Raw genomic sequence first — 26,150 nt, forward strand, 5'->3', positions numbered from 1 at the left:
CTGTGTCTTAGCTGTGGTTCATTTCAATTCTGGTCCAGAAGAAGAAACCTAACCCTCTTCGCCGAACAGTTAAGTAATCCCACTCGTACGGGGATGCTTCCACCGTGCTGGGTGCCTGTTGGATTAGCGTGTGACTGGATGCAGCACATTCAGAGGCTGTGCTTTCATACTGATTTGTTGAAAGCTGGTCCTCGTCTTACAGAAATCTCTCTCCCAAGAACGTTTGACAGTGAATGCCAAATGGAAAATACTCATGCAGGGGATTGCAGAGCTGGAAAAAACACTGCCAGGGCAGATGCTAAAGGACTGGTTTAGAGCGAAAATGCGAACCTGGCCTTTCATTTGCCTGCTGGCTTTTCTGCTTGGGAAGCATCCATCCTGGTGACCTTTCTCTTTCATCCTCAGCCCCCCCTCTTCCCTGTAATGTTCAGAGGTAGTTTCATTTCTAATGTGGAATGGAAACAGATGTTGAGGCCTTGATGGGGTCTCATGAAGCACATTTCTCTTCCTAATCAACCCCAGAGAGCGTGAATTGATTGAAAGCATTTGGTAGGATGCCTTAATTGCCAGTAACATTTCACTTTTTTTTTAGTTTTTTTTTTTTTTTTTTTTTAAAGGGGGAGATAATGTAGATTTCAAGAGCACTAAATCAGTATTGAAATCTGAAAGCCCATGGGTACGTTTCAGGCTGGCAAGCCAACATAGCTCTGTTACTGGCATTGCTCTGGCTGTATTGTGCTGGGAGAAATTGTAGTGTTGGGGTGAGCGAGTGCTTCCTGGGTAGTGCAGTAAGATAAGACTGTACTTTTTTCCTTTCCTATAAAAGTAAGGCTTGAACTGGGGGGTGAAGGGGGAAAGCCAAGAAAGCCAGCTGTTTTCTTTTACAGAACAGTTTTCGGTGGCCTGGAATGATAGTGTATGCTGGAAGATAACTTACTCTTCCATTGCTTTACATATCAAGGAAAAGGAAGGAGAAGATTAGATAATCCGGTGTAAGTTTGCTCCAGGAAGTTGGAGGAAACATGCCTTTAAATGGTTAGATGTGTGCCTGTCTGTGTGCAGGCAGCTATTTTGGTGGAAGGTCAGCTCTGTTAGGCTTAAGTTGAGCCAACTGAAAAAGAGCATCCTTAAAATGATTGCTCGAAGTTTAGATTAAAAAAACCCACATGAATGTGCCTGTCGGCTTTTAACAAAACTGACATAAAACTCCACCACCCTCTCGCCAAACTGCTTGTAGGCACAGCATTATTTCTGGGAGGGCTAAAGAGGAATTGCTGTTGGATGTAAGGGTTGAAGTCCTCAGCCTGTTGTAAATCAAATCCCAAACCCTCCATTATTGTGATCTTCCTGAAGGTACATTTATGATCAGTCCTCATCGAGGAAAGAAGTGATTTTATCCATCTGGGTCACCAGGCAGACATGCCAGCCCTATGCCCTGGAGCCACAGCAGTGCCTTTGTGGTGTGGGTGATGGGTAGGGCCATGCACCCCTGGGCTCCAGCAAAGGTTTGTACAGAGAGGTACCAGGGGATGGTTCTGTAGTAACGTACTTGGAGTTGTTCTGTACTGTCCCTGGGGGTTGTAATCATTAAGTAACACTTGTGGGGAAATCATGTGTGCTTTCTAGGACACTTGTCTATTTTCATTCTTCTCTCCCTGCTTTCCCTTCCTTTTCCTTTCTTTTTTAGCTTTGTATATCCTTTTCATCTCTCAACTTTCCTCCCATAGATTTCTTTGCCTGTGTAGTGAGTGCTAAAGGGCTAATTGATAGAGAACAAAGACCAGAAGGTTTAAAACTCATCCTGTTCAGAAACTGAACAGGAATGAAACGGCTGTGATGTGGAAAGTGTTTGGAGGCAAAGAGCTTGTATGATATTCTTGGGTACCTAAGGAATTCACGTGGCTGGGTCAGTGTTCAGCAGAATCTGGGGAGGTAAAAAGCTATCACTAACCATCCCATACACATCACTTATATTTGCATGTCTTCATGAGCTGAAGAGCAGAATGACAATTTAGAGAGGTTGTAGCTCCAGTTCCAGGGTCTGTGAGGACCGCTGCTGTCCCCCGGTCCTTCCCTCCCCACTCTTCCACCCCCTCAGTGTTCTGGCTCCAGCTCTCCTCGCCCTTTGCCAAGATGTTTCAGAGCTCTCAGCTGGGAGCAAAACTAACCTGACAATGAAAAGCAAGTCTTTTTTCCTCATTTTTTTTTTTTCTTCCCATTTTTTTTCTGGGATACGTGCTGAAAGGGGTAGAGGCAGGGATGCCTGGAGGCTGAGACCTCAGTGCTAGGAGCATGGGGAGGGTGTGCTCTGCTCCCCCTGGGCCAGCTGTGACCTGGTTGGAGAAGAGTGGTGTGCATTCCTGTGTCCCCATCAGGGGCAGCGTGGGGTGGGCAGTGGCTCTGGGTTGAGCTGTTGGTTCTGCAGATAGGAGCTGGGAGCGTTTTTGCTATTTGCAGAAGGGATTAGGGTTGCGTGGAGAGCAAACAGCCATAGCTGGGAGCACAGTGGTTGTCACAAACACCTTAATTGCCTCCAGCTAGATGGGAGGCAGCTCCTCCCAGGCTTAATAACACAGGCATGGTGAAGGCGAACCTGTCAACAGCGGGCTGTCCCTCCCCCCCCTTCCCCATCCTCCATCTATTGCAGTGCTTGGGGGTTTCCAGAGCTGAACAGTACTTTGGAGAGGTTGCTTTGTGTATACATGCTGTAGCGTTGCCTCGCGCCTTCCTCTGAAGCTCATGGCTCTTCATAAGGTAGCGGACACCACAGAGCTTATGGCACTTCACATGGAGCTGTCCATGCAGAAATTGCACCAGGTTAGCTTTACCAAGATTACCATTTTAATCTGTTACGCTTTGCTATCAATGCAAATACGGGCGTACCAATACAGACGGGATCTGTGGTCACCTCACTCTGAGGCTCTTTTCACGTCCCTCTAATTACACTCGTTTCTCCAGTGCACAAAACAAAACCAGCCCCTCGCAGAATAAACCGATCTTTGTTAGCTGACAGCTTTATGGAAGTGGGAGGCCTTTGTGCATGTTTGCGTGCTGGCGCTCGGTGCCGTGATCTTGGATCACCACCTGCTGTCTGCTGAAAGAATTCATCTGAAATCGCGTTTGCGGAACCACGTTGTGCTTGTTGAGGCGTCCCTGGCTTCCTCCCCTCTGCGAGGTACCGCTACGCCTGTTTGCATCCCGCCCGGCTGCTTAGCTTGGAGCTGCAGAGCTCGTTAATTAAGGTATGTGTGCATCAGCTCTTAAAAACGTGTCCCTGTTTAGGATTTTTCGCTGGCTTAGCTAAATTGTTTTTTCAAACAAAGTGTGGGATGAGCCATAGGTGAAATCACAGCCCAAAGAAGGGAAGCTGACACCTCGAGGCATGACCATAGCTCTGTTGATTTGGGAACCCAGGCTGGTGTCCCATGTCCTGCTGGTGCCCTGGGCAGGGTGTGCTGGTGAGACCTATGTCAGAGCTCTGCAGGAGGGCAGCTACTCTGAATCTCTGCCTGCTGTGCATGCTTCCTGTGGGAGCCCGGGAGCTGAGTGAGTATTTAGCATAGGGGGTTTCTGGTTTTCTTAGAACTGTAAGCTACTGCGTTGTACTGAGGCTTTTTCCCTTTCTGAGGGGTTTGGTTAATTGTTCTGAGTTACAGTTGTGTTGAACAGCCCATCCCTGCTTGCTGGGCATGGGATGGCAGCTAGGTTGACACGTGGTGGTACGAACTCATATCTGCTAACCTGGAGCTGCCAACATTGTTCCTGCAGCCGGATATCCCTCAGGTTTCCTTCCTGGAGACCACCATCCATCTCGTGTTGTGGCTGCGAGAAGTCTGTCCGAGCCTGGACGTTAATTAGGTTCATTTTATGCTATTGCACAAGTTGATAACAGCAGTAATTAGCGGGAACTGCAGCTGAGCTTTCTTTGTCCCGCGATGGCATCTGTGCGTGCATTTGGGGATGGTGACTACTCTTTGACATATTCGTCTCAGTCTGTCGATGTTGAGTCATGATGCTGAGAGGTTCATGAGCTAAATCAGGCAGTGCTGGTAGTGCAGGGAGGCACACTGCTGAGACAGGATAAGACAAAATACTTCCACCTCGGCTCTCTTGGTTGCGTCTGTCTCCTGCATGCCCTCGCTGGGGGTTTTTTCAAAGCTCTTTGTACCTCCAGGGATGTGGGAAAATCAGCGCTTCTGACTGCAGGACCTTCTGCAAAGGGCTGGAGGTAGGGAAAGGAGTTCAGGTTCTGTATTGGGATATAAGCGGGATTTTTTGTGCGTGTTCTTGAAAATACAAAGCGTTGGGTAAATGTGAAGTTGGGCAGAGCAGCAGAAGAGGAGGGTATCAGTGCAGCATGAAACCTGCAGGGCACACATCGGGAGTTCTTCATAGGCACAAATGGGGGCAGGAAGAGTTAATTGTAAAGCACTGCAGGAAATTAAAATGTTGAAAAGTAATCAGACAGGAAACGTGTAAATAATCGCAACCAGAGGAAAAATAATTTCAGATACAGGTAACTCTGTGGGATGGTGAAAGCTGGACAAGCCATAGCAGTGATAGATTTGCTGATAACCTGAGATCCTGCATTTTAATATCTTTAATATTATTATAAACGTGAGATTAGGAAAATCCCTGAAGTTAGAATGGTATTAAAACACCGCATTCTGCATTAAAAATCTCTTATTTTAAAATCTTAGGAAGGTTAGAGAGAAGTAATAAATAAAGTTGTCAGGCTGTTTTGGCTTGTGAGATGTGATTAAGCTTAAAATAAATGTGTTATCAGAACACCACAAGAAACAGGGGAGAGAGAGAGAGAGATAGCATTTTTCATCCCTCAAACACTTGTAGATAATTGAAGAAGGGAGAGAAAATATTTAAAAGGTTGAAAAGCATTTAAACTAGGAGGGGAGCAATGTTAACCGAGGGAGGGGGGGATGTTGGAAATACGATGACATGAGGTTTGTAGGCTGGCATTATAAGCAGTTGAGGAGTGAGATTAAGCAAAATGCTGGAGTATGTCCTTTAGGGAGCAACAATAAGCTGTTGGGAAGACGGCACAATGGGTTTTGTTGGTGGCTAATTAGCATTCTCTTCCTCCTATCAGGGACACCAAGGGCTTGTCAGGCTGGTTTGTTCTAAGAAGACTGGAAATAGTTTTTGCTGTGGCATCTTCCCAGGGGTTGTTGTAGCAGTTCTTGAAATGAAGTTTAAAAAAAACCCCACCAAACAACAAAAAGCAGCAACAAAACCCAACCAAACAAAAACCCAGACAGTTTAGTATTCAGATCTAATGTTAAGTGATTGATGTTAAGCTATGATTAAAATGAAAGAAACAGGCAGACCTGAGCTGTGTGGAAGCATGCTAGAGTTTGGGTATAACAAAGTGCAGGTAAGGCCCTGCACATTTCGGACATGGCTGAGGCTGCATACAGCTCCCCACTGCTGGGGCTGGACAGGAGACAGAGTAAGCACAAATGAAGCAGGATCAGCCCTAATTTGGGGAGCAAACCCAACTCTTCCAGGAAACATGGCCTTGGGCAGGCAGGCTGGGCACTGTGCAGACACCTGAAGGAGCAATGAGATCATGGTTGTCATCCAGGCTGGGAAGGGAGGGCTGTAGGCAGGGAAAAGGAGCGTGAGGTCTGTGTGCTCTCTGGTGAATTTCCCCTCTCTCTCCTGTCTGTAGGACAAGCTCCCTCTCCCTTTTCCGCCCCTGGTTTAAGCATGCTGCCCTACCTCTGGGCTTTGTGGAGGAGGACCAGGGCCTGGAACAGCAGCCAAAATTTAAAATCAGGATTAGTCTGTTGACACGCACATAAATCAAACAGCCGTGCTCTCATAAATCTTCTCTGTGGGTTTTGCTGCTGTGGCAGTAGGAGCAGTGCAGCAGGCTGGGCTTCCCAGGGCTGGATTTCAATGTTGAGACACTTGTCCTTCACCTGGGTGGCTCGTGAAGGTCACCCCAGCTCCCTCCTGTCCCCTCCGCTGCAGCCTTGCAGTGCTGCAGGCTTTGTGTTTGCTGCTGGGTTTTATTTTCAGGCGTAGTAGGATGAAGTATCTTCCGGGGATATATTTTGCACAGTCAGCTGGCTGTTTCTGGGTTGTGCAGTTGGTGTGCTAAAAGCTGCACCTGTGCTCGGTGCTCATCGCTGCCAGCGCAGGGGAAGGGGCTGCTGCACAGATGTGTGCTTCTTTCTCTTGCTGTAATATAAGTGTGCCCTTTAAACACGGCATGCCCGGATGCAGAGCTAGAAGAGATGGACGTAGCACCCTGCTTTTCTGTGCGCTTCCATTCCAATTCCCAGGTTCCAGAGCCTCCCTACCCTTTCAAAATAATGCCTTACTGCATGTGAAGCATTTTTGTGAGATTTCAGGGGTGTGCAAGTTGCAGACCCCATAGGTGGCTCTCCATCTGCCACTCGGAAGTGAGAAAGTTACCCAAGTGTGATTAAAAACCAGTGTGATGACTCAGCGGAGCAAGGCCTGCTCTTCTGATAGAGAAGATAGTAGCAGACTGTTGCAGTGAATGGGATATTTACGTGAACCGTGTGCAATGTGTGTGACTGTGGGTGATTTCTCGGGCTGATGTTTCCATCTGTCTTCCGTGGTGTGATAAAAACTGCTTTCTCTTTTCTCCAGGGTAACCAGGAGCCAGCAGCAACTCCTGATGCAATGGTGCAGCCATTCACCACAATCCCATTTCCGCCACCCCCACAGAACGGGATTCCCACAGAGTATGGGGTGCCACACACTCAGGACTATGCAGGCCAGACCAGCGAGCACAATCTGACGCTCTATGGGAGCACACAGCCACATGGCGAGCAGAGCACGACCACAGCCAGCACGCAGAACGGATCTCTCGCAGTAAGTGAGGAAAAGTGCAGGGCAGCAGAATGACGCCTCTGGAACAGGCAGCTGTGCAGGAGGTGGCTGCCTGTTGCTCAAGTGTGCAGCAAGTCATAGGCTTGGAAAGGAGAGAATGGCAGAAAGCCAGGGGTTCTGATGATTCATTGCTGCATTCTCATCTTTCCCTTTCTGCATGTTCCCCTTGTAAATAAATGCCTGCAACAGTACCTGAGATCATGGTGCTTTTACCATGATGGTGCTGTCCAAAACACAGTCCTTCCTAGAAGGATTAGTTGCCTTCAGTCTCTTGGTGAATGATTCATGTGAATGTGTCAGGGGTAAATTCTGGAAGGTTGACGGCATGAAGGATTGGAGAGTATTCTGTCTTGGAATGCTTCTGTTTTCAGGAAGCTAACAGAGTAGAAAAAGACTTTTCTTTGACTTTCTGAAAAAGGCAGGGAGCTTCAGGAGCAAAGATAGGAGAGGACCTCTCAGCTACTAGGCGTCCATTTACCAGACAAAGATTTCCAACTTCTTACATTTTTTTGCTTTCTTCTTCCCATGGCCTGGAACTGGCACTGGGCAACATGCTGGCAGATTATCCCGGGAAAAGCTTTATCCACCCCTTAAGCCACTTGTTAAGACTTAACTTCCTAATAAAGAGCCTTATGGTGAGAGCCTTCGGTGCTCAGGGGTGGATTTAATCTGTTAATGCTTTCAGTTTTGCTTGTAGTTGGGTGTTTGGCTCGTAGAGATTACTTTCCCCCTGTAAGTACTGAGTGAATTTAGTGCCAGCGATGGGAAGAGCTGATAGTGCCAGCCCAAGTGTGCATGGCTCCCAGCATGGGGCCTTGCTACTTCTGCAGTGCGTACTGGTTGACAACGCCAGCTATGGCTTTGATAAGGTATCACTGAGCTTATCCTGGGAACGCCTCAGCTGGGAGCAGAAGATGGTACAAACCCAGTAAAGCACATCGATAGTGTGTAAAAGGAACTTCAGAGGCCTTCCTTGGCCTAAGGCGAATGCAAATATAGACAAGAAGAGATCGGGCTGGAAATAAAACTTAAGGCCGATGCAGGGTACAGCATGCAGAAATGCAGTTGGTCATAAAGGCATGTTGTTCAAGCCTGGAGGATCTGGGCTGCCTGTCTCCAGCAAACAGCTGGGTCGATGAGAAGAGCGGAAATTGGGAGCAAACCAAAGCGGTGCCTTTTCTCCTGTGTGCATTCGCTCTTCCCATCTTGGCCCAGAGCTCGTGAGCCTTTCTTTATAATGGAAGTGATGTGAGCCCTGACCTTGGCTGTGGGCTCTTGCCAAACCTCTTGCTCCTTTTCCTTATTAGGAGCCGTCCCCACAGTGCTGCAGGGCCTGGCTCTGCCTCCCATCAGCCAGTGCCGGCTCCGCACAGCCCTCCGTGTGCGCGCCAACTGGGGATGGGGACGGAGCAGCCTGTGTGTGGGAGGGAGCGTTGCTGGGAGACTGCAGGGAGAAGCTGGTGTTGCCAGGAGGGAGCATGACTGGGAGAGGTGATCTGAGAAACAGGCAGGGTAATGTGCAGCGCTGTTCTTGGGAGCAGTTGGGCGCGTCTGGTGTGAGCACTTAACGCAGTTAAAGGTGTGCAAGCTGAGCGTGCAAAGTCAGTCTCTGTGGCCACAAAGGAGTGAGGGTGCAGCTGGGACTGCTCAAACCCAGAGCATCCCTGTTATTGGCATGTGGGGCAGGGGAGGCAGCTCGGCCATGGGCATTCCCACACTTCTAATGCTTCGGGTTTTGGATTGCCTTTGTCCCTCTATCTCTCTCTGTACAGGAACCCTACTGTATGAATTTATTTTTATTCCGTGGGGTGCCTTGGGATGTAATTGCTTGCAACTTTTCTCCTTCTCAGTACGCTGATTAATGATGTAGGAACTAGAGGGAGGAAGAAGGCTCAGCAGTTGCTCAAGCTAAAGCATGCTGTTAAAATACAGCAGAACAGGTTGGTTGTTTCATCTTGAACATCTACAGCTACCGTCAAGCATCTTGCCTATCACACAGGCTGGTTATTGCTTGTTTGACAGACATGTCCAATCTATGTGGAATAGACTGCTATGCTTTAAGGAGCTTTCCCTTCATTTTGTTGTCTTGCTCAAATGCCAGTGCTAACTTTAACATTGCAAAAACTCGTTGTGGGTGATATACGATCCTCCCCTCCCATTATTGGGATTGACAAGCACAGCTGCTGTCATCTGTGCGAAGGCGATACCCCTGACTGAATAGCTAGCGGGTTTTTTAGCAGCTGACTGCAAGCCTGTGCTCCCATGGGATAGCTCACACATTTCCTTAGGCCAGGCAGATCAGGTCCCTCCTTGCTTTTAAGAACAAGGCTTGTAAGACTGCCCTCTTGGCAAGACAGAACGGGATAGCAAAAAATGTGTGGATTTTTGGCTTTTCAGGCTGGTAGTGTTAGGGAGAATTGCAGAATTAACAAAATATGGGGTGACTTATAGGTCCCTCATAGGAAGAGGAGTGTCATCTGGTTGGTATTGGCTTATGCAGTAGTGTGGTGGGGTCTGTATTGGGGTCCCTTACATAGTGTAGGGTTATCTCCTCATAGGAACTTGTCAAGATCTCATGAACAAGTTGGACTGAATGACTTGAGATTAGCCTTGGGATCTGCTGAGTTAATGCACAGTGATCTGGAAGGCTGAGGTCAAACAGCAGCTGTGAACTTAAGTGAAAGAAACCTTGGTAGTTAAAGCCCATGCCTCACTGTGTGCTTATCTAGGCTGAGCAAAGCTCTCAATTGAAGGGGTTGGCTAGTTGGTGTGATCAGCAGAGGGTGAGCTTGGTTCTGGAGGCCAAAGTGTGGTGGAAAGCATTCAAAGCTCTTGGAGCAGAGGCACGGGAAAGGAATTGACACAATAGGTGGTGTAATACAAACAGCTTAATAGTTTGGAACCTTTTTATTTTGGGATCAGTCTTCATCCATGGGGCTTTGTTTCTTGTCTGGCATGTTGGTCTCCTGGTCATCATCTCTGAGCATCTGTCCTTTCTCTTGATACTGTCCCAAAGCACAGCTGAAAGACCTGCCTTAAAAATAGCCCGAGGTAGCAGACCATATTTGGCCTACTCTCTCTGCCTGTTACAGCCTGTCTCTTAAACTGTTGACACTCTGCATTTCACTTTTTATAGTGCTGGGCTGCCTGGCTTCATCCCCTTCCCCTTTCTTGGTTTACATGAATTCTCCCTGCTGGAGACACCCAGCACAGAGAGCCCCAGGGAGCGATGCTAACGAGGCCATGGCTCTTCTGGCAGCTGAGCTGATCTAAAGATTCACTGCTGTCAGAAAGAAGAGATCTGGCTCCCAGCACAAATTCCCACTCCTGTTTACCGGCTCTGGCATTCCTCACGTGAGCCACTTGAATTCACTGACCCGGCAGAAAGCTGTCCAATTCTTTGGCTGGGTTAATGAATTAGAGGGGCTCCTGGAGGAGTCCAGCACATGCTGTTGTCGCAAGGTAGGCACATGGAGAGCGTGGCCAGGAGCTGAGAGCAGTTGTCAGCTCGCTGCATCTCCTGGTGCTCTACCCGCAGAGGGAAGATTAATCATCGCTGAGCTACAAAAGCTTGCTTGATAGTAAATGCATTGCACTTAATACTGTGAGCTGATTATTCAGCTCGTTTCTCTTGTTAATGTCAGAGGGAAGAATTTGTGTGTCTATATAAATTACAGAATGCAGCTGGAGCTATGGAAGTCGAGGAGTAAGTTTATGCAAATGACTTTGCACGAAAATGGCAGGTGCTGTCGCCTCGGCACTGCGTTGCCGTGAACCAATATAAAGCATTATTTAATTACAGAGCAGCGTGTCTCTCGGCTTTTCAGCTTGCCATACTGAAGCATATATAACTCATCTGCCGCACCATAAAGGGATAGAGTCTTCCAGGTTTTGTGAAGACACATCTGTGGTGGGGGACCCCTGTGTACCACGTTCAGAAGCAAGATGGGAGGCTGCTGGGTCGGCTGGCTGTGGCCCAGGCATCCAACAAGGCCTGAGAAGGGAGGGAGCCAGCAGCATTATGGAGGTTCCTCAGTTTATTTTTATAATGCATGACTTTTTACGCTGTCAGATAGTGATAGGACAAGGTGAGAAGGCTATAAAAGGAGATTTAGGTTAGATGTCAGGAGGAAATCTTTCACTCAGAGGGCAGTGAGGTGCTGGCACAGCTGTGGTGCCACAGAGAAGCTTTGGTGCCCCATCCTTGGAGGTTCAAGGCCAGGTTGGATGGGGCCCAGGGTAGCCTGAGCTGGTGGGTGACAGCCCTGCCCATAGCAGGGAGTGGGGCTGAGTGGGCTTTGAGGTCCCTTTCAACCCGACCGTTCTATGATGATGCTGTAAGGATGACTTTCCCTCGGGTATTTTTTACCTAGTCTGATATAGAGAAAAATTTTCCTCTGTAATTATTTTTCACCACTGCAGTAATTAAAGCGTTTGCTCTTGTTAAGGTATTTCAGGTGAGAGATATGCTTAATGAGCATCCTTGGTTCTCTTTTGATACCACCGAGCAGGTAGATGTGAGGAGGAGCTGGCTCCCAGTTTGTATGTAGCTGCTGGTTGTTCAGACACCACAGATTGGAAATCGCTGTCTGGAGGTAGCAAACTCTGACATTTAACATCAGAAATTTGCTTTGAGTATGAGGCAGATTATTTTGGTTGTCAGCGCTTCCAGACTCGTGTCTAGTGGGGCAGATTTAAAAATGATTTCAAAGGAGAAATAGAGAATAAATCAGAAAATATCATTATGTGAGCATATACAGCCGTGGTAGTGCTGTGTATCTCTCAAAGGTTAGAGGAGATCTAGAAGCAGCGCGGAGAAGGATAATAGCGATGATGAAAAGGGTGTAGCGGGTTCTTTATGAGAAGAAATGAAATCTTCACTTAGGAAAAGAGCCGATAGGCGAATGAAGGGATGTGACATGCGTGGAATACTGAGTAGTAGTGAGAACTCTCCCACTTTTTTTCACTTACTAGGATGCGTGCAGGAAATATCCCTGTGGTGTGCATATTTAAATTACAAAAGAAAAAGGAAACAACAAAAAACAACCCTCACAACTTCATGTTTTTGCCCATGTAATGGAGAATTTAAGTGTGGGACTCTTGTACATAGAATAACAGAATTGCTCAGGCTGGAAAAGACCCTCAAGATTGTTAAGTCCAACCATAACCTAACCATCCTACCCTAACAACCCTCCGCTGCATCGTGTCCCTGAGCGCCACTTCCAAATGGTTTTTAAACACATCCAGGGATGGTGACTCTGGGGTGCCTATTCCAGTGCTTAACAACCCTTTCTGTAAATAAGCTTTTCCTTGTATCCAACCTAAGCCTCCCCTGGTGCGTTCATGGGATGCTTTGGAAGCTGAGAGTATGAATGGGTTCATAAAACTCTCAAAAACATTTTATGGGCAAATGGGTTCATTGCCAGCTACAAAGAAGGCATGACCTGGCTCTGCTTGATGGAGGCTGAGAGACCTTCAGGGTGAGAGGCCAGAGGAGCACTGCTGAGCGTTTGCCCCATTCCTGTGTTCTTACCCAGGTAACAGCCAAAAGCAAATACACCGAAGGTTACCCTAGCTAATAGAAGTAGTCAGAAGCTCAGCAGAAGTGGTTTGGTGTATGCTTAGCCATTTTTTGTAAGCGGTGGGAGCTCCTGCATCCTTCACTCAGTGCTGCTCAGGTGCAGTGTAATAAGAACAGGAGAGGTTTTGCCATTCAGTGCCCAATTCCTTGCTCACTTTTCCACCAAATCTTCTATGTGGGTATCTGGTGGTGAGCATTTGGTTGTTTTGACCCAGGCATTTCAATGGAAATTGCTGAGATCTTCTAGCATTTTCTGCACTCCTTCTGGCAGCAGGTAGGTTGCCTTCTGCCAGCCCCAGTGTGCAGTCCCTGACTCCATACGGTTCCTCAAGGTCTTGATCCTATCAAGGTGTTTTTGCTTTTTATGCATCCAGGACTGGTCTAGAAGCAGTGGAGTGAGCACAGTCTGTCTCTCAGATGCTGTAAGCCACCCAAGTCCCCTTTTAAATATAGCTGTTAGTTACAGTTTGTATTCTGTAAATATTTTCTTCTGCAGTGATTTATGGTTCATGGTGGTTCGCAGCCTTTGGAGTGCCTGTTTCTTGAGGCAAGAAGTCAGGGGGTTGTTGTTCACTTTGCTGTGGCTTGGATCTGAGGCAGTACCAGTTCAGGAGAAGCAAGTGGGAAACAATGTGTGACCTGTTGGATCAGGGTCCTTTTTGCTCCTGGCGGAGTGGCCCCTTATCTGCTGGCACAGATGGATGTCTACTCCAGGCTCAGGTGCACCCACTGCTCCCCCTTCCTCCCAGAAGAAATCCTTCAGCATTGGCTTGTTTGTTCAAGCTGTTCTGGGGAGGAAAGCCCGGTTGGGAGGGTGGCTGTTCAGCCGTTTCCAAGCCCTGCAAGATGCTCTATTCCCCCTTTATGTGTATGTTTCCCTTTGCAGCCGCCCCTTCTTGCTTAGGGTTTCTTTACTGCCAGTGGGTATGAGGAGGTGGCATGGGGGCAAGGGGAGGGAGGAGCTGAGCGAAGCAAATACCGTGTGCGTGTTGAGCTTTGGTGCGGCTCTCGGTGACCTTGAACAGCTCAGAGCTTGTGTGAGCAGGCGTGAATGACATTATCGCTGCATAAGTGTATGTTACCCGGACTACAGTGAGGAGGCAGCGGGGATCCAGGGCTGTTTCCAAACACGGGGTCTTTGCCCAACTGCGTGTGCTGAGACCCAGGGAACAGCTGTCAGCTCCCTTCTGTGTCTCAAAACCTGATGTGGGGAAGGGAAGGAGTCGGGGTGAGGAGCGGGTGTTGGGTGAAACACGATGATAAAAGCTTGGGCTCGGTCAGGGCAGCGCTTTGCCAGTCTCCATTATGTGCTGCCGGAGAACGGGCTCGGGGCCCTTCCTTTCATCTCCTTCCTAATGAATTAAGACAAGGAGTAACTATAAAAGGAAGGGGGGAGGGGAAAGCAAGATCTGAGGAGACTGTTTCTTTCATTAATGTTGCAGCCGAATGTGTGGCAGTAGACAAATGTATCGAGCTAATGTTATAGTGGCAGAAAGTTCAGCTCTTACCTTGGGGCTGTGGATGCAAAGAAATGAGAGAGGTTGCAGCATCCAGAGAGAAGAGGTATTTAATGTTAAGCTACTGCTGAAAAATCAAGGAAATGAGTGGGCCTGCAAAAACTTGTAGTCAGAAAGGTAAGGTTGGGCTGAGGTCCCCATCCCTTCTCTTATTTCTCCAATTTTAAAGCCTTTGTCTTGTACACATCTCACATGCTGGAAAAGTGACTCCTGTGTGACAGCAGCACGCTGCCATATGTGGGAACAGCTGTGAGTGTTTTTGAGCAGGCCACTGTACGTGATAGATTGCACCCTTGGTAAGAAAAGAGTTCTGCCCTCTGCTTATAAACAAATGGCTGGGAGAAGAGTTCAGGCAACCTCACCACTCCCTCTCTTCTGGCAGCAGCAGGACCAGTCCTATGCCATCTATATTTCAGTTTAGGGTCTAACATGGTTTTGTTGTCGTTGTTCAGAGCCTCTGTCTTCCCTGATTCCCACTGCAAAGGTACAGTGTTGAAGCATGAGAACATTTGCCCGCTTGCCCACTTGCCAATTCTATGCATGACTTGGGATGTGGTGAATTGCTCTATCGAGACTCCAAAACGTGCTTGAAAATGGGTCAGAGATACCTTACAGCAGGAGCATCAGTGATTCTGGGGGAGTTGTTTTGGAGCGCTCACTCCAACACAGGCATTCTGTGCAGTGGTGATGAATGGGCTACCCCTGTGCTTTGTCCTGCTTGGGCAGACTTAGCCTGAGGAGCAAAGGACTCTGATGGAGTAATAAAAATAAAACCACCAAATAGCATGGTGTGATTTAATCACAACCCAGCTGCATTGATTCTTCCCCCAGGGTACACTCTGTGTTTGAAGATGCATTTTGTCACAGGGGTAAGGGTAGGAGAAGAGTTGGGATTTGAAGAGGGGATGGCTACTTTTTAGATATGGTCAAATGGAAGTTTCTGAGGTTGTTCTTGAAAATCTGATATCTGAGCAGTAGAGGGGTTGAGCCTTGGCCAAATAAAAATTCTTCATCCTGCTTGGCTTCTCCCGAGACTCACATGGCTCTGGGGAGTAGAGATAATTGCAGGGCAGTATCTCTGCTCCTCCTATCACAGCTTAATTTATATTAATCAGATCAAATGTGTTTTACACTGTCCTACTAAAACAATATGGAAAGCTGCCACTGCTTTGCTCAGCACAAGAGCCTGGTGCTTAACCATTAGCTTGTTTTTGTCAGCCTGTTACAACCACTGTATGAGTTCAAGGTCATATCTGTCAGGGACATTTCTGGCTAGAAGAAGCTTTCTTAATGTTCCCAGTATAGTTTATCTGTGGAAAGATGAGATAGTTTATTTTTTTTGTCCCAAGTATCCCCAAGTGTTGTATATGAGGTGACATGCAGGGCAGTCTAGTGTGCCCAGACAGTGGTTGGGGAACCAGTGCGGGCAACTCTCCACATGCTTTTCTTTTTCGTAGACAAACTTATATTTAGAGAGGGAAGAGAGGGAAAAGAAGAAGAGAGGCCTTCGCCAAAGCAACCCCCTACTTCTTAATTGTGAGTTTGAAGGCATGAAGGTGCCTTAAAATGGCTTACAATTATGCAGTCTTTGCTTTCTCACAGAGCTTCTTTTCACTTGGTGTATTGAGGAGAAAGTCAGGTTGGCACCTAAAGAAATGAAAGGACATTTTGAAGTGCATCATACAAGTGTCAGAGCGTTAGTCCCACGGGGCTGTGGCAAGCAATAGGAGATGGGAGTGAGTGGGTGGATGCTCTTTGAATACCTTTACCCATCCCTGCTTGCTCTTGCACAGGGATGGAACAATAAGACTGGCTGTGTTATGGTCTGCTCTGTTCGGTGGCTCTGAGTGTTTGCTGATGTGCTTTTAATGAAAGAGCAAAAACACCACCATATCCTCATGGGTGCATTTTGCAGAGGGACTGTCCCTTGCCTGTTGAGTACTTTGCTCAGATGTTACTGCCTTTTACTCTTAGCCCAGCACAAGCAGCTGAAGTTCTCTTCCTTGCTTCTTCTCTGTGGAGCCATTAGGTCTCCTGGCACACGTGTACCTCCTTGCTGTACATTCTCTTTGCACAAGTACTGAGAGCCCACCCTTGCCCTGGCTTTGCTGTACCAGTTGGTGCTTGGGGGTGCCGGGCCTAATTCCTTTAGTTTAGTTGCGGAGCTGGCAGCGGAAAGTAGCATTTGGAAGTTCTTTATAAATCCAGCAGTGCTAATAACTGTTTCCCGTCCCTGGGATGGCTTTTAAATGTACTAGAAAAGTTAATCAAAGACATCCGTAAGCTGTCGATACGTGGATTTTACCATTTAATTATAGACCTTCTTTTGGGGGTGGTGTCTCTCTGAAGGGAGCTTGACGGAGCAGATGCCTTTTTGCCTGGAGATGCATTTCTGGTATTGGCCCAGTGAAGAGCTGCCACTTCAGCTGTGGGATTTTGATGATTGCAGGAACATCCTGCCACATGAGATTAGAGCGGCGGTGCTACCTCCCAGCTTCAGGATACGGAAGATCCGCCTCTTCATTAGAGCTTTCATATGGTGGCAGCTGAAGTGAGGAAGAGCAGGGGAAAATAGAAGTGATTTAAGAAAACCAAAGGCAAATCTACTAAGCTAAAAGGTGATACGAGGGGAAGGAAGATGAGATCTCATTACTGTTTAGTTGTGGAAAGGGAAGGGAAGAGCAACAAATCGATGGTTAAGCATTGCTGGCTTTATCAAAGTAATCGTCAAGTACTCAGATACTGCAGTCACAAATAGAGTACTAATACATAAAAAGAGATGGATGAAGTGCATTGAAGTAATTTGTATGGTTTCTATTCATGCACACACTTGTGTCTTTCTGATTTCAGCAGACAGAAGGAGGGGCGCAGACAGATGGACAGCAATCACAGACACAGAGCAGTGAGAGCACCGAGAGCAAATCCACTCCAAAACGACTTCATGTGTCTAACATTCCCTTCCGCTTTCGAGATCCTGACCTTCGACAGATGTTTGGGGTAAGTTTACTGAAACCCTTCAAAGCACAGCAGATTCTCCTTCACCACAGGCAGAATGTACAGTGCTGCCTTATGTTCTCTGGGGGAACCTTTCTTTTGACCCTATCCCAGTTTACTGAGCACCTTCTAAAGTTGTTGCAGGATTAGGGCAATTAGTAGCATTTGGTCAGTACACATGAAAACTCTGTGTTGTGCATATAAAAATGTTAATTATGAGCTAATAATAGGTTTGAGGGGAAAAAAACAAACAACACAACAAAACTTCACCTCATTTCCCAGTGAAGACTAGGATTAAACATTGACTTAATATATCCCTCACAAAGCACTGTTTTTCAGTTGCTTAGGAACTTGTTGAAATATTTATGTCTTTCCTTGTGATGCACTTTCTGTGATGAAAAATTACTTCAAGGAACTGGCCAACTAGTAATTGCATATGGAAAAGCTAGTGCAAGTCAGCTGGTATTTTGAGTTGGGTATGATATACATTTTGTTTCTTTTGATGGAATACTTTTGTCTCCCCTAATCTTCATGTGCAATTCATCTTCTCAGTTTATAAGCTCTTTGGGAAGAGTTAGTTTACATGAGTATAGCTGGTGGCTTTTTCCATGCGGACCCAGATGAGCTGGGTGCCTCATGACCCAACATTGAGGTGAAGTTGGCTATATATCATCATCAGGAATCTCTGACTTGTTGGTATGATGGTAGCGTTCTTGGTTGATGATGTGTCTCAAAGTCTTTAGAAATACTTCTTTATAAAGGTAACAGGCCTAACATGTTGCTGCCTATTTAAGATGCAGTGCAGAGCACTCAGGTCAGGAAAGAACAAAGCTGAGGTTGCTTTACTGTGCTGCTTTGAGTGTGTGTCCTTGATGCCAAACATGTAGCCAGCTAGTCCTCCAAATTCTGCACTATTCTGCAGTTTCAGCTATTGCATCTCTTTAGACTTGTGTATGTGTATATGCATCTATGTGCTCTTTCAAAGGGACAGTAGTGTTACAGTATTTTAAGTGTGTCAAATTGACGTTTTGACTTTAAGCTTAAACTTACACATGAAGAAAGGGTTAACTGGAATTACTGATTCATTGCTTGGACAATAGAAAGCATGCAGAAATACTAAAACTGTAATTCATGGTCTTCAGCTGGAGCCTTAAGTTGCTGTATATTGTGAGATGTATTTGGGTTTTGTTCTTGACATTTTTTTATTTTAGTTTTTATTATTATTATTTTGTGTTTTTATTTTCTTTAGCTGTAAGAAGCTATTTTGTGGATGAAACCAAATTGAGGAGTTGTGAAAATTCCAGGGGACAGGGTTGCTATTCAGAGGGACCTCAGCAGGTCTTCAGACACCTTCCATCCTGGGAGGTGTTCGACTTGACTGGATACAGCCCAGCCAAACTGATCTCATTAGACCTGCTCTGAGCAGGTGTTGAACTAAATGACCTCTGGAAATAGGTCCCAGTTGAAATTACAACTCTGATTCTATCGCTAGAGGCCTGGATTGGCATTCCTTCTTGTTCATGCATTAGATTGCTGCACTTTTGACATCTGTGGGAATGTTTTCAGGGCAAAACTCATCTCCTGGCAATCTGCGATTGCTGAGTCTTCAGTTGCCTGCTCTGCTTGTGTTTTTTAGCTTACTTTTTGCTGTTTCAGAGCTGTGCAGTAGGCATTTCCGTCCGTTTTGGATAAACTGGTTGCTGAAATCACAGCCAGTTCTTGGACCACCTGCTACAGTCTGTATTTAGCACACCCTGCTCTATGCTGCTGCTTCTCCCTTCTCCTGGGAGCTGTATCACTTGCATAAACTGTTCTGTGTTTGTGCTGCCCCTTCCCTTGGGCCTGGTGCTTGGCTCAAGGCTGGATGCTTTCATACACGTTTACACTGATACTTTCCTCGCTGTACTCCTGGCATGGGGACAGGAATGAAATGGAAATGGCAAGAACATCCCTGTCTCAGTGACTCTTAACTCTCATGTCTGCTTTGGAGATGTAGAGACACAGATGATAAGAATGAACTGATGTTCTGGTGTGGAGCGTGTAGAAAAGATGGCTGCTGCATTAAGGTTTCTTGTCTTTTTTGGGGACCCAGATGTTGCCACTTGTGCACTTCCGAACCCCTTATGTGAGCTACATGGGTTTCTGTTGCTCCCTAAGTCGTCTGATTTTGGTTTACTTTTAGTCTGAATGTCATCTGTAGTTCCAGCATGGTGTTGTGATTTTGACTCAGGTAAATGGTGTATTCCCTCTAAAACCTTTTTGCTAGTTCACTTGGCACTGTGTTTTCTGAGAATTATGCATACCAGACCATATCTATCTTTGGAGGCATTAAGAAATTTCCTGTAAGGAAAAACTTTATTGTTTTGCCAAAGAAATAATCAATGGTTCTTGCAGCTCTCCCTTCTTCTCCGTGGTGCTTCTCTCAGCAAGTTTAGAGCCTCAAGCAAGAGAGCATTTCTGACTGAATCCTCGTTGCTTCTATTTCTCTTTCAGGATCAGGATGCTTTCCCTTGGGTGACTCACTGAAACCAACCCTTTCTCCTACAGGGGACTCATGGTTGTCTGAATCTTCAGCTGTGGCTGCCTATAACCCCTGTCTTCTCCCTCTCCCTTCTGTGTGTCAGGTCACATCTCTTCAACGTCATATCTGAGAGACTCAAAATCCTTGCCTGGAGTGGTTTTCCCAAGCTACTGTACAATGAGAGAAATTGGGTAGACAGCAAGGCAGCTGAGGAGGAGGAAATTAATGTGATGGTGGGGAATAGGAGGAAAGAAGTCCCCTGAGGACTCAACAGCATGCGAGAGAGGTCAGCCCAGTCCTGAGGCACAAAACATTAGCTGATGCCTTCATCCCCAGTCCTGAGTAGAGGTGGACTTCAGATGTGTTGTTGTGTGTGTGATTAAGTGGAGATTACATAATGCTGTCCAAACCATTGCCATTTGGGAGAGCTGCAGGCATAAGGATTTCCTGACAAATTCAAGTTCTTTGGGTTTCAAGTCGTCTTTCTCCTGTCACGTGTTTCTAACAGTTCCCTAAAATATCCTCAGCGATGGAACAAACATTTCCTTAAGTATATGCTTCTTATAGGCTGGCAAATAAAATAGGCTTCTTAGAGCAGGTAATATTTACCTGACATTTTGTGATGCCAATGGAAAGACTTCAAGAAAGCTTCTAGAAAGAACAGGTCATTTTTAATGCACACAGTTCTGCACCCAGTGTGGAATAAATCAATAGTTGACCTTGTTCTAGGAGATAAAGAAGAGTTAATAGCTGATCTGAAATCCCACGGTTGCCTAGGTACCAGTGATTGTTATTTGTCTGTATTTACTTTGTGCAAATAGAATATGGCATCAGTCAGTAATGCAAGGAGCCTTAGAAGAGTCTGTTTCTTAGTTTAAACAATTGGAGAAGGTGCATTTAAAAGGGGGAAGCGTTAATGGAAGCTGTAAAGTATTCAGCAAAATCATCCTGATGGCCAAGAAGGCGTGATTCTGTGGTCATGGAAAGTGTGGTGCCATAAAGCAATCTGCACATCACACAGGGGGGATGAAGAGAAAGAACAAAATAAATAGCAATGAATGTAATTACTTAAGCAAAGAATTAGGTGGGAAAGAAAATGCGCTACATCTCTGGGTTACTGCTGATGTAATTTCAAAGGAGAAAGTGTCATTTATTTACATGCAAAGAACAAAGACCTAATAGGGCGTAGGGCCAGTATAAAATTAGTATTTTAAAATTAAAAACCAAGTATTTGCATAGTATTTGCTGCGCTTGTGATGTAATAGGAAGTATTTTTACCATATCTGGTTTTGTATATAATTTATAATGAGGGAGGATGAGATAGTGCTTGCTAATATTTATTAGAAATCAAGCAACAACCAAAAAGCCAAGTGAGCATTAGCAGATAGATAAGGTATGCCCAAGGACAACAGCCAAACCAGTAAGCTCTTTTATTCATTAATATTAATTTTTAACCAGTTTGTGTAAGCTGGGGAAATTGGGGAGGGCTGAATTCACTATTTGGAACAAAATAAGGGGGTGATTTGAAAAGCTACACGCTAATTATCTGAGTGTTGATCTGATGTAAAAATGACTTTGGGAAGTTTTAAAAAAGCATTGGAATTTGAAGGAGGAGTTTACTGTCATTCAGTGCGACTTCCTGTAAGGTAATGCATCTTTCTAACAGATTTTGTCGCTTTTGACAAGACTATTCAAAACAATACTGAGATAGTTGAATAATGCTTTAGCATTTGGATTAATTAGTGTGGCCTGTTTTTACTTAAAACAAGACTGTAGAAGAGAACATGTCAGAGAGGTTAAAAAGTCCTTAATAGTAGATCATGTAAAGTCATGCTTACTGGGGAGTAAAAAAAAAAAAAAAAAAAAAAAGTTATAAAAAAAAAAGTTATAAAAATAACTTACGGCTTTTAAGATGAATGGCTTTTGAGGTGTGTAAGGTGTTGGGTTCATTTCTTCAGCTTCAACCTCGAAAAGAGGTTGGAAGATGACTAGGTTGTGCTGTATAGGTGCTTACACATGGATGATACCTACTTATAGGGCTTTTAGATCTTATTTGCAGCCATAACAAGATTTTCCAGCAGGAAGGTAGAAGTTATCACAATTAACCTTGAAACAGAAGGATAAATTCGTTGTCAGTTAGGCTGATACAAACAATGGAGCAGCTTACTGGGGAGTGAAGGAGCTGCTGTCAGTGCTAGAAACAAGCTAGCCCATGTTTTTTAAATGTTCTTATCTAGTTTTTGAGGGACATTCTGCAACTTGTGTGTGAAAGGTTTCTGACACAGTGGTAGTCTCCTTAATTGCTAGTGAGCTGCTCCCTTCCTTAATGGACGGTGTAAGCAGAAGAAAATCTCATGTTTCCATCAGCACATTCCCAATCCTTTCAACATTGTGCTGTGATAGTGTCTGTGATCGTACCTCATCACTGATACCTTCAGTCCTTCCTTCTTTGGCTTCAAGAAGCAGTTTGTCTCCCAGTTTAAAACTGACTGAGATAATGTGGTCAGCTCTGATGACCTTCATAGTCTCCTGGGGAAGATGAAGGCTGGACCGGGTTGCTAAAAGAGGAATATCCATCTGCTCTTCGGCTAAATCACAAATTTCCTCTGCAAACGAAAGCAAAGTGGATCGATTTGGCGGTTCATAGAGACATTTGTGTACTAAATCCTACTTATCTGCTGTGGAAGCAACAGCACAAGTAGTAAGGAGTGATTTTTCTCAGATTTTGCCTTGGTGAAATGCTCTCAAGTGCTCACAAATCTTCTCCTGTTATTAAAAATGAGAGGAAAAAGAGCATAAGGTAAAAATAAGGAACATGTTGATGACGATTGTAGGTGAAGGTGGGATAGAAGTGTAAAGAATGTGAGATCACAGGCTCTGGCTTCAAATGGCTGGCTTTTTTCTTTTTAGTGCAACATTTTGCCTAGCTTTTGTCACAGTTTCTTACTGTAAGTTGTTAATTGCTTCTGTTGAGGGAACCTCTTCAGCCCAGCCCAGGTGATTAGGGAAGCTTTGTGTGATCCGAACAACTCAACTCTAGGACCTCTATCATGAATATTCTTGGAAGGTTTTGCAACCTGAAAGTCTCGGCCTCTTGGCACTCTGTTTCCTAAAACAAATCAGTGGATATAATTTCTCATTGAACTTCCTTCTAGTGTCAAGAGTGCAAAACACCTCTATGTGCCTATGCTTTCAGGCTGAAAAGTTGATGGTAGGGCTTTCTACCAGTAAGTTGATTTGAATCTACAAGTAATTCATGATACACAACTGCTGACGATGTCAGAAAACTACTCGTTAGGTATTAAGGTAGGCAAATAATCTGATGGAACAAGAATAATAGGAAAGGTCTGCAAAGGGACTTGTCTGCTTTTTGATTAGATTGAACATTCAAAGGAGGAAACTTATCTTTTGGGTATTGAGATCCTTTCCTAGGTCTTCCTGTGGTAAGGTAGCACCAGGCCTTTGCTTCTGCTGATTGATCTAACCGAGTAGTGTTAGAAGAGCTGTTCATCCTGATGTTTCACCAGTGCAGTTCCAGGAGTCACCTTCTGTGACTGAGTGGTGATGGCTCAGCACTGCTTGAGCATCGTGCTCTGTGTGAATGGCCACACCAGGGACCACAGCACTCCTCTACAGAAGTACGTGTGCCACAGCAGCTGTCATGAGCTGTTGGACTGTCTCATAAAGGTTTTACGAGTCCTCTCTAACCCATCTTGGAGTCTCTGCTGCTTCTGTGGGTGCAGTTCCAGATACAGATGTTCTTAGCTGAAAGACATCCCGTCAGGTTGGGAGCTGGAGCAAGGGCACTCACTGCAGCAATGGCCCCTCCTGCATACAAAGTACACTTGCTTGTGCACCTCAGGCTTGAGGACCTGAAATTATTTCCTGCATAAGCAATTGGTTTCTTGGTGATGTTGAACTTCTAGTGGAATTTGGACTCTCACTGAAAACGGACTGTTGGATATCTTCTGGGTTTAGGTACTTTACTGCACTCATCTCTCAGTGAATTGCATAGCTGCTTGGGCATGGAAAATTCTGTTGTAGCAGTAGGAGGTTGTCAGATAGTGGCTCATGTTACCTTTTGATTGTTCCATAACTTACAGAGAATTCACCTTATAATCCCTCTTGCTGGCTTCTGTAGGGTTAAGTTATTTGTCTGGCACGTTTTGGAGCTGGTTTCTGAAAGCTCTAGACAGGCAGAGGAGGTAGGGCCAGCTGGAACAGAGCCTGCAGGAGGGGCCCTACCAAACTGTCAGTGCCTTGGAAGGCAAAAGCTCTCTGGTGCCAGATCTCTCAAATTTATTATATGTAATGTAGTTATGGCCTCTGCTGGAAAAATCTGCTGCCTTTGTGTCATGTGGGTAGAAAGAAACACACAGCATGCTTCTCCTTTCACAATGCCCTTGCTCCTATGAGGTGCATCAACTTCAAGCAAGAAAATTGGGTTGTGTTCATGGCTGTTGTCTGTTAATACCTGTTAAAACTGTAATCTCCATCAGTCCTTGCTGCCATTGCAGAAAAGATGATTCTAATTTACCTCCTTTCCTGAAAAATAGCTGAACACACATATAAGATCACTTCAGGGAGTGGAGAACTAAGGCACAGCAAGATTCTGAGACCCCTATGCCATAGCATAATTGAAAGTGTGTGTGTACATATATATATACCTACCACACGATTGAGATATGTACATATATATCTCACACACAGCCAGTTCATGGAGAAGGCTTCTTGTGTGACCTGATGTGTATCAGGGTGATGTGCTGGTCTCTCAGTCGCATAGTAAGCTGCTGAAGTCATGATGAAGAGTGTTTGAGATGTGTAGTTCTAATACGCTTTCTTTAGAAGCTTGTGCTCAGAATTTTTTTCCACTGCTGCTCTGCTGGGTTGTAAATAGGCGTTCATGGTAATAATTGAGTGAAAGAATCGGGTCTGTGAGCACAGTGATTCATGCCTTCAAGGTCAGAGATTAGAGGGTTAGTCCCCATCATGGGTGACATGAACACGGGTCTTGTTGTATTTGGCTCGAGCCACTGTCTGCTGTAAAACACAAACATGCCTGTATACGTGATTTTAAAAAATGAATACAGGGGCATTTGGTGTTGATCATTGTTTTTAGATGGCCTGGCTTATCTGTACAGAATTTGTAACCTTTTACAAGGGAGCTCTTAAGACTTCCATTGTTTGCAGTCGGTTGTTGACATTGGTAGGGGAAGCACCATTGGAAAACAAAGTGCCTTTTTATGTTCCACTCAATTAGATTCAGCTTTGAAGGAGATATAAACTGCTAAAATGAGCTAGTTCTTTTTTTCCTGCTTTCATTCTCCAGGAAAATTCTGGCATACAACCAAAAAATGAAACCCTCCAGTCCTGGATCTACTGTAACCATTGCAGCACTAAGGACAAGAGCTGCGATGTTTGGAGCAGCCAGAGCAGCTGTAGCAACTGCTGCAGCAAAGTCTTGGATAGCCCAGCACACGTCCTGCTGCCTCACAGCCACACTGCTTTCTCGCAAGGAATTTCACAGAGCACAGAACCTTACCAGCAGCCCTCAGTACAACAGTTAGCTGTTGTTGTCCATGCTAGTTTTTTCCCTCTTGCTTCATCAAACATGGCTTATGTGGAAAAGTGGTGAGGTGGCCATAGGCCACTGTAGGCTTCAAGCGTGTACCTGCTGCAGCAGCAGCGGTCTTTGACTGTCTTAATTGTCACCTGGGAAACAACACGTATATCTCCTTCATCTTCAGGGTAGGGTTGCAGCCCTCCGTCTCTCTCAGAGATCACTTACATTCAGCATTACCTCCAGCTTTCTGCCAGTCCTGAGGAATTAGAGGCACAAGACAAGGTTTCCCGTTGGTGTGGAAACTCTGAGTGGTGAGCTTGGCCAAATGGGGCTGGCAAGCAGCTCTGGCAGCAATACCCGAGTATCCAGGCCCAGCTGGGTGTGGATAAAGGGGAAGATGGCAAAGCATAATTGTGCACCAGAAGCTGCACAGTTTGTTCTCTTTTAAGATGACTCTAATGAAGAAGGAACCGGTGATTTTTGATGGCTCTGAAGTTTCTGAAAATAGTTTTGCCATTTGCATTTATCAAGAGCCTGCCTGTTTCAGCGTGTGTGGCAAGGCGAGACAGCTGAGCTGATCTGGCAGGGACGGATCTCACTCTTGGGCTGAGCATTCAACTTTCTGTTCTCTCTTGCTTCTCAAAGCCTTATGCTCCCATGACCTTTTGAATCAGTTCAGAACAGTAAACCGTCAAAAATGTGTTGCTCGTTGCATTTGTTGGGCTACTCTTTTGTGGAATTGGTGAGCTGTATCAATTGATATATGAGTGAGAATGAGAACTGGGGCCAGCTCTTGGAAGCTGGTGAGCCCAGGCAGGAAGGATGAAGGAGCAGGAGCAGCACTTTGGCAGCCGTAAGCTGTCAAATTGGTTCAGCCTGTCTTGTAACTACACTGAAACACTTGTAGTTTATCAGGAAAGCAGTCGTGACTGATTTCTTTCATGGCGGTGCCCAAGTAACAAAGACAACAAAAAGCAATCAATGGCTAATCTCCTTTATAGACAAGCCCACACCAAGCATGGGATAGAAATAGAAAATGTATTTCAGCTGTGATTGGCACAGCAGTGGTCAAAAGAGGATCCAGCATGG

At 45.6% G+C, this 26,150-nt stretch overlaps 1 protein-coding gene across 18 annotated transcripts in view; it reads left to right on the plus strand.

Annotated features, from left to right (window-relative positions):
- The window catches only part of RBFOX2 (RNA binding fox-1 homolog 2), a 161,770-nt gene that overhangs the window by 93,271 nt on the left and 42,349 nt on the right, over positions 1-26,150 (plus strand). For all 18 annotated transcript variants that reach the window (XR_004307447.1, XR_004307453.1, XR_004307454.1 and 15 more), the window contains 2 exons: positions 6,643-6,867; positions 16,834-16,980. Coding sequence is in view for 14 of the 18 variants with exons in the window: in XM_032444984.1 (XP_032300875.1) it covers positions 6,643-6,867; positions 16,834-16,980 (372 nt within the window). In the remaining 4 variants the exon portion in view is untranslated. The remainder of the gene's footprint in view (positions 1-6,642; positions 6,868-16,833; positions 16,981-26,150) is intronic.

The sequence above is a fragment of the Coturnix japonica genome, chromosome 1 (genome assembly GCF_001577835.2).
Source record: "Coturnix japonica isolate 7356 chromosome 1, Coturnix japonica 2.1, whole genome shotgun sequence".
In the NCBI taxonomy this organism is placed as follows: Eukaryota; Metazoa; Chordata; class Aves; order Galliformes; family Phasianidae; genus Coturnix; species Coturnix japonica.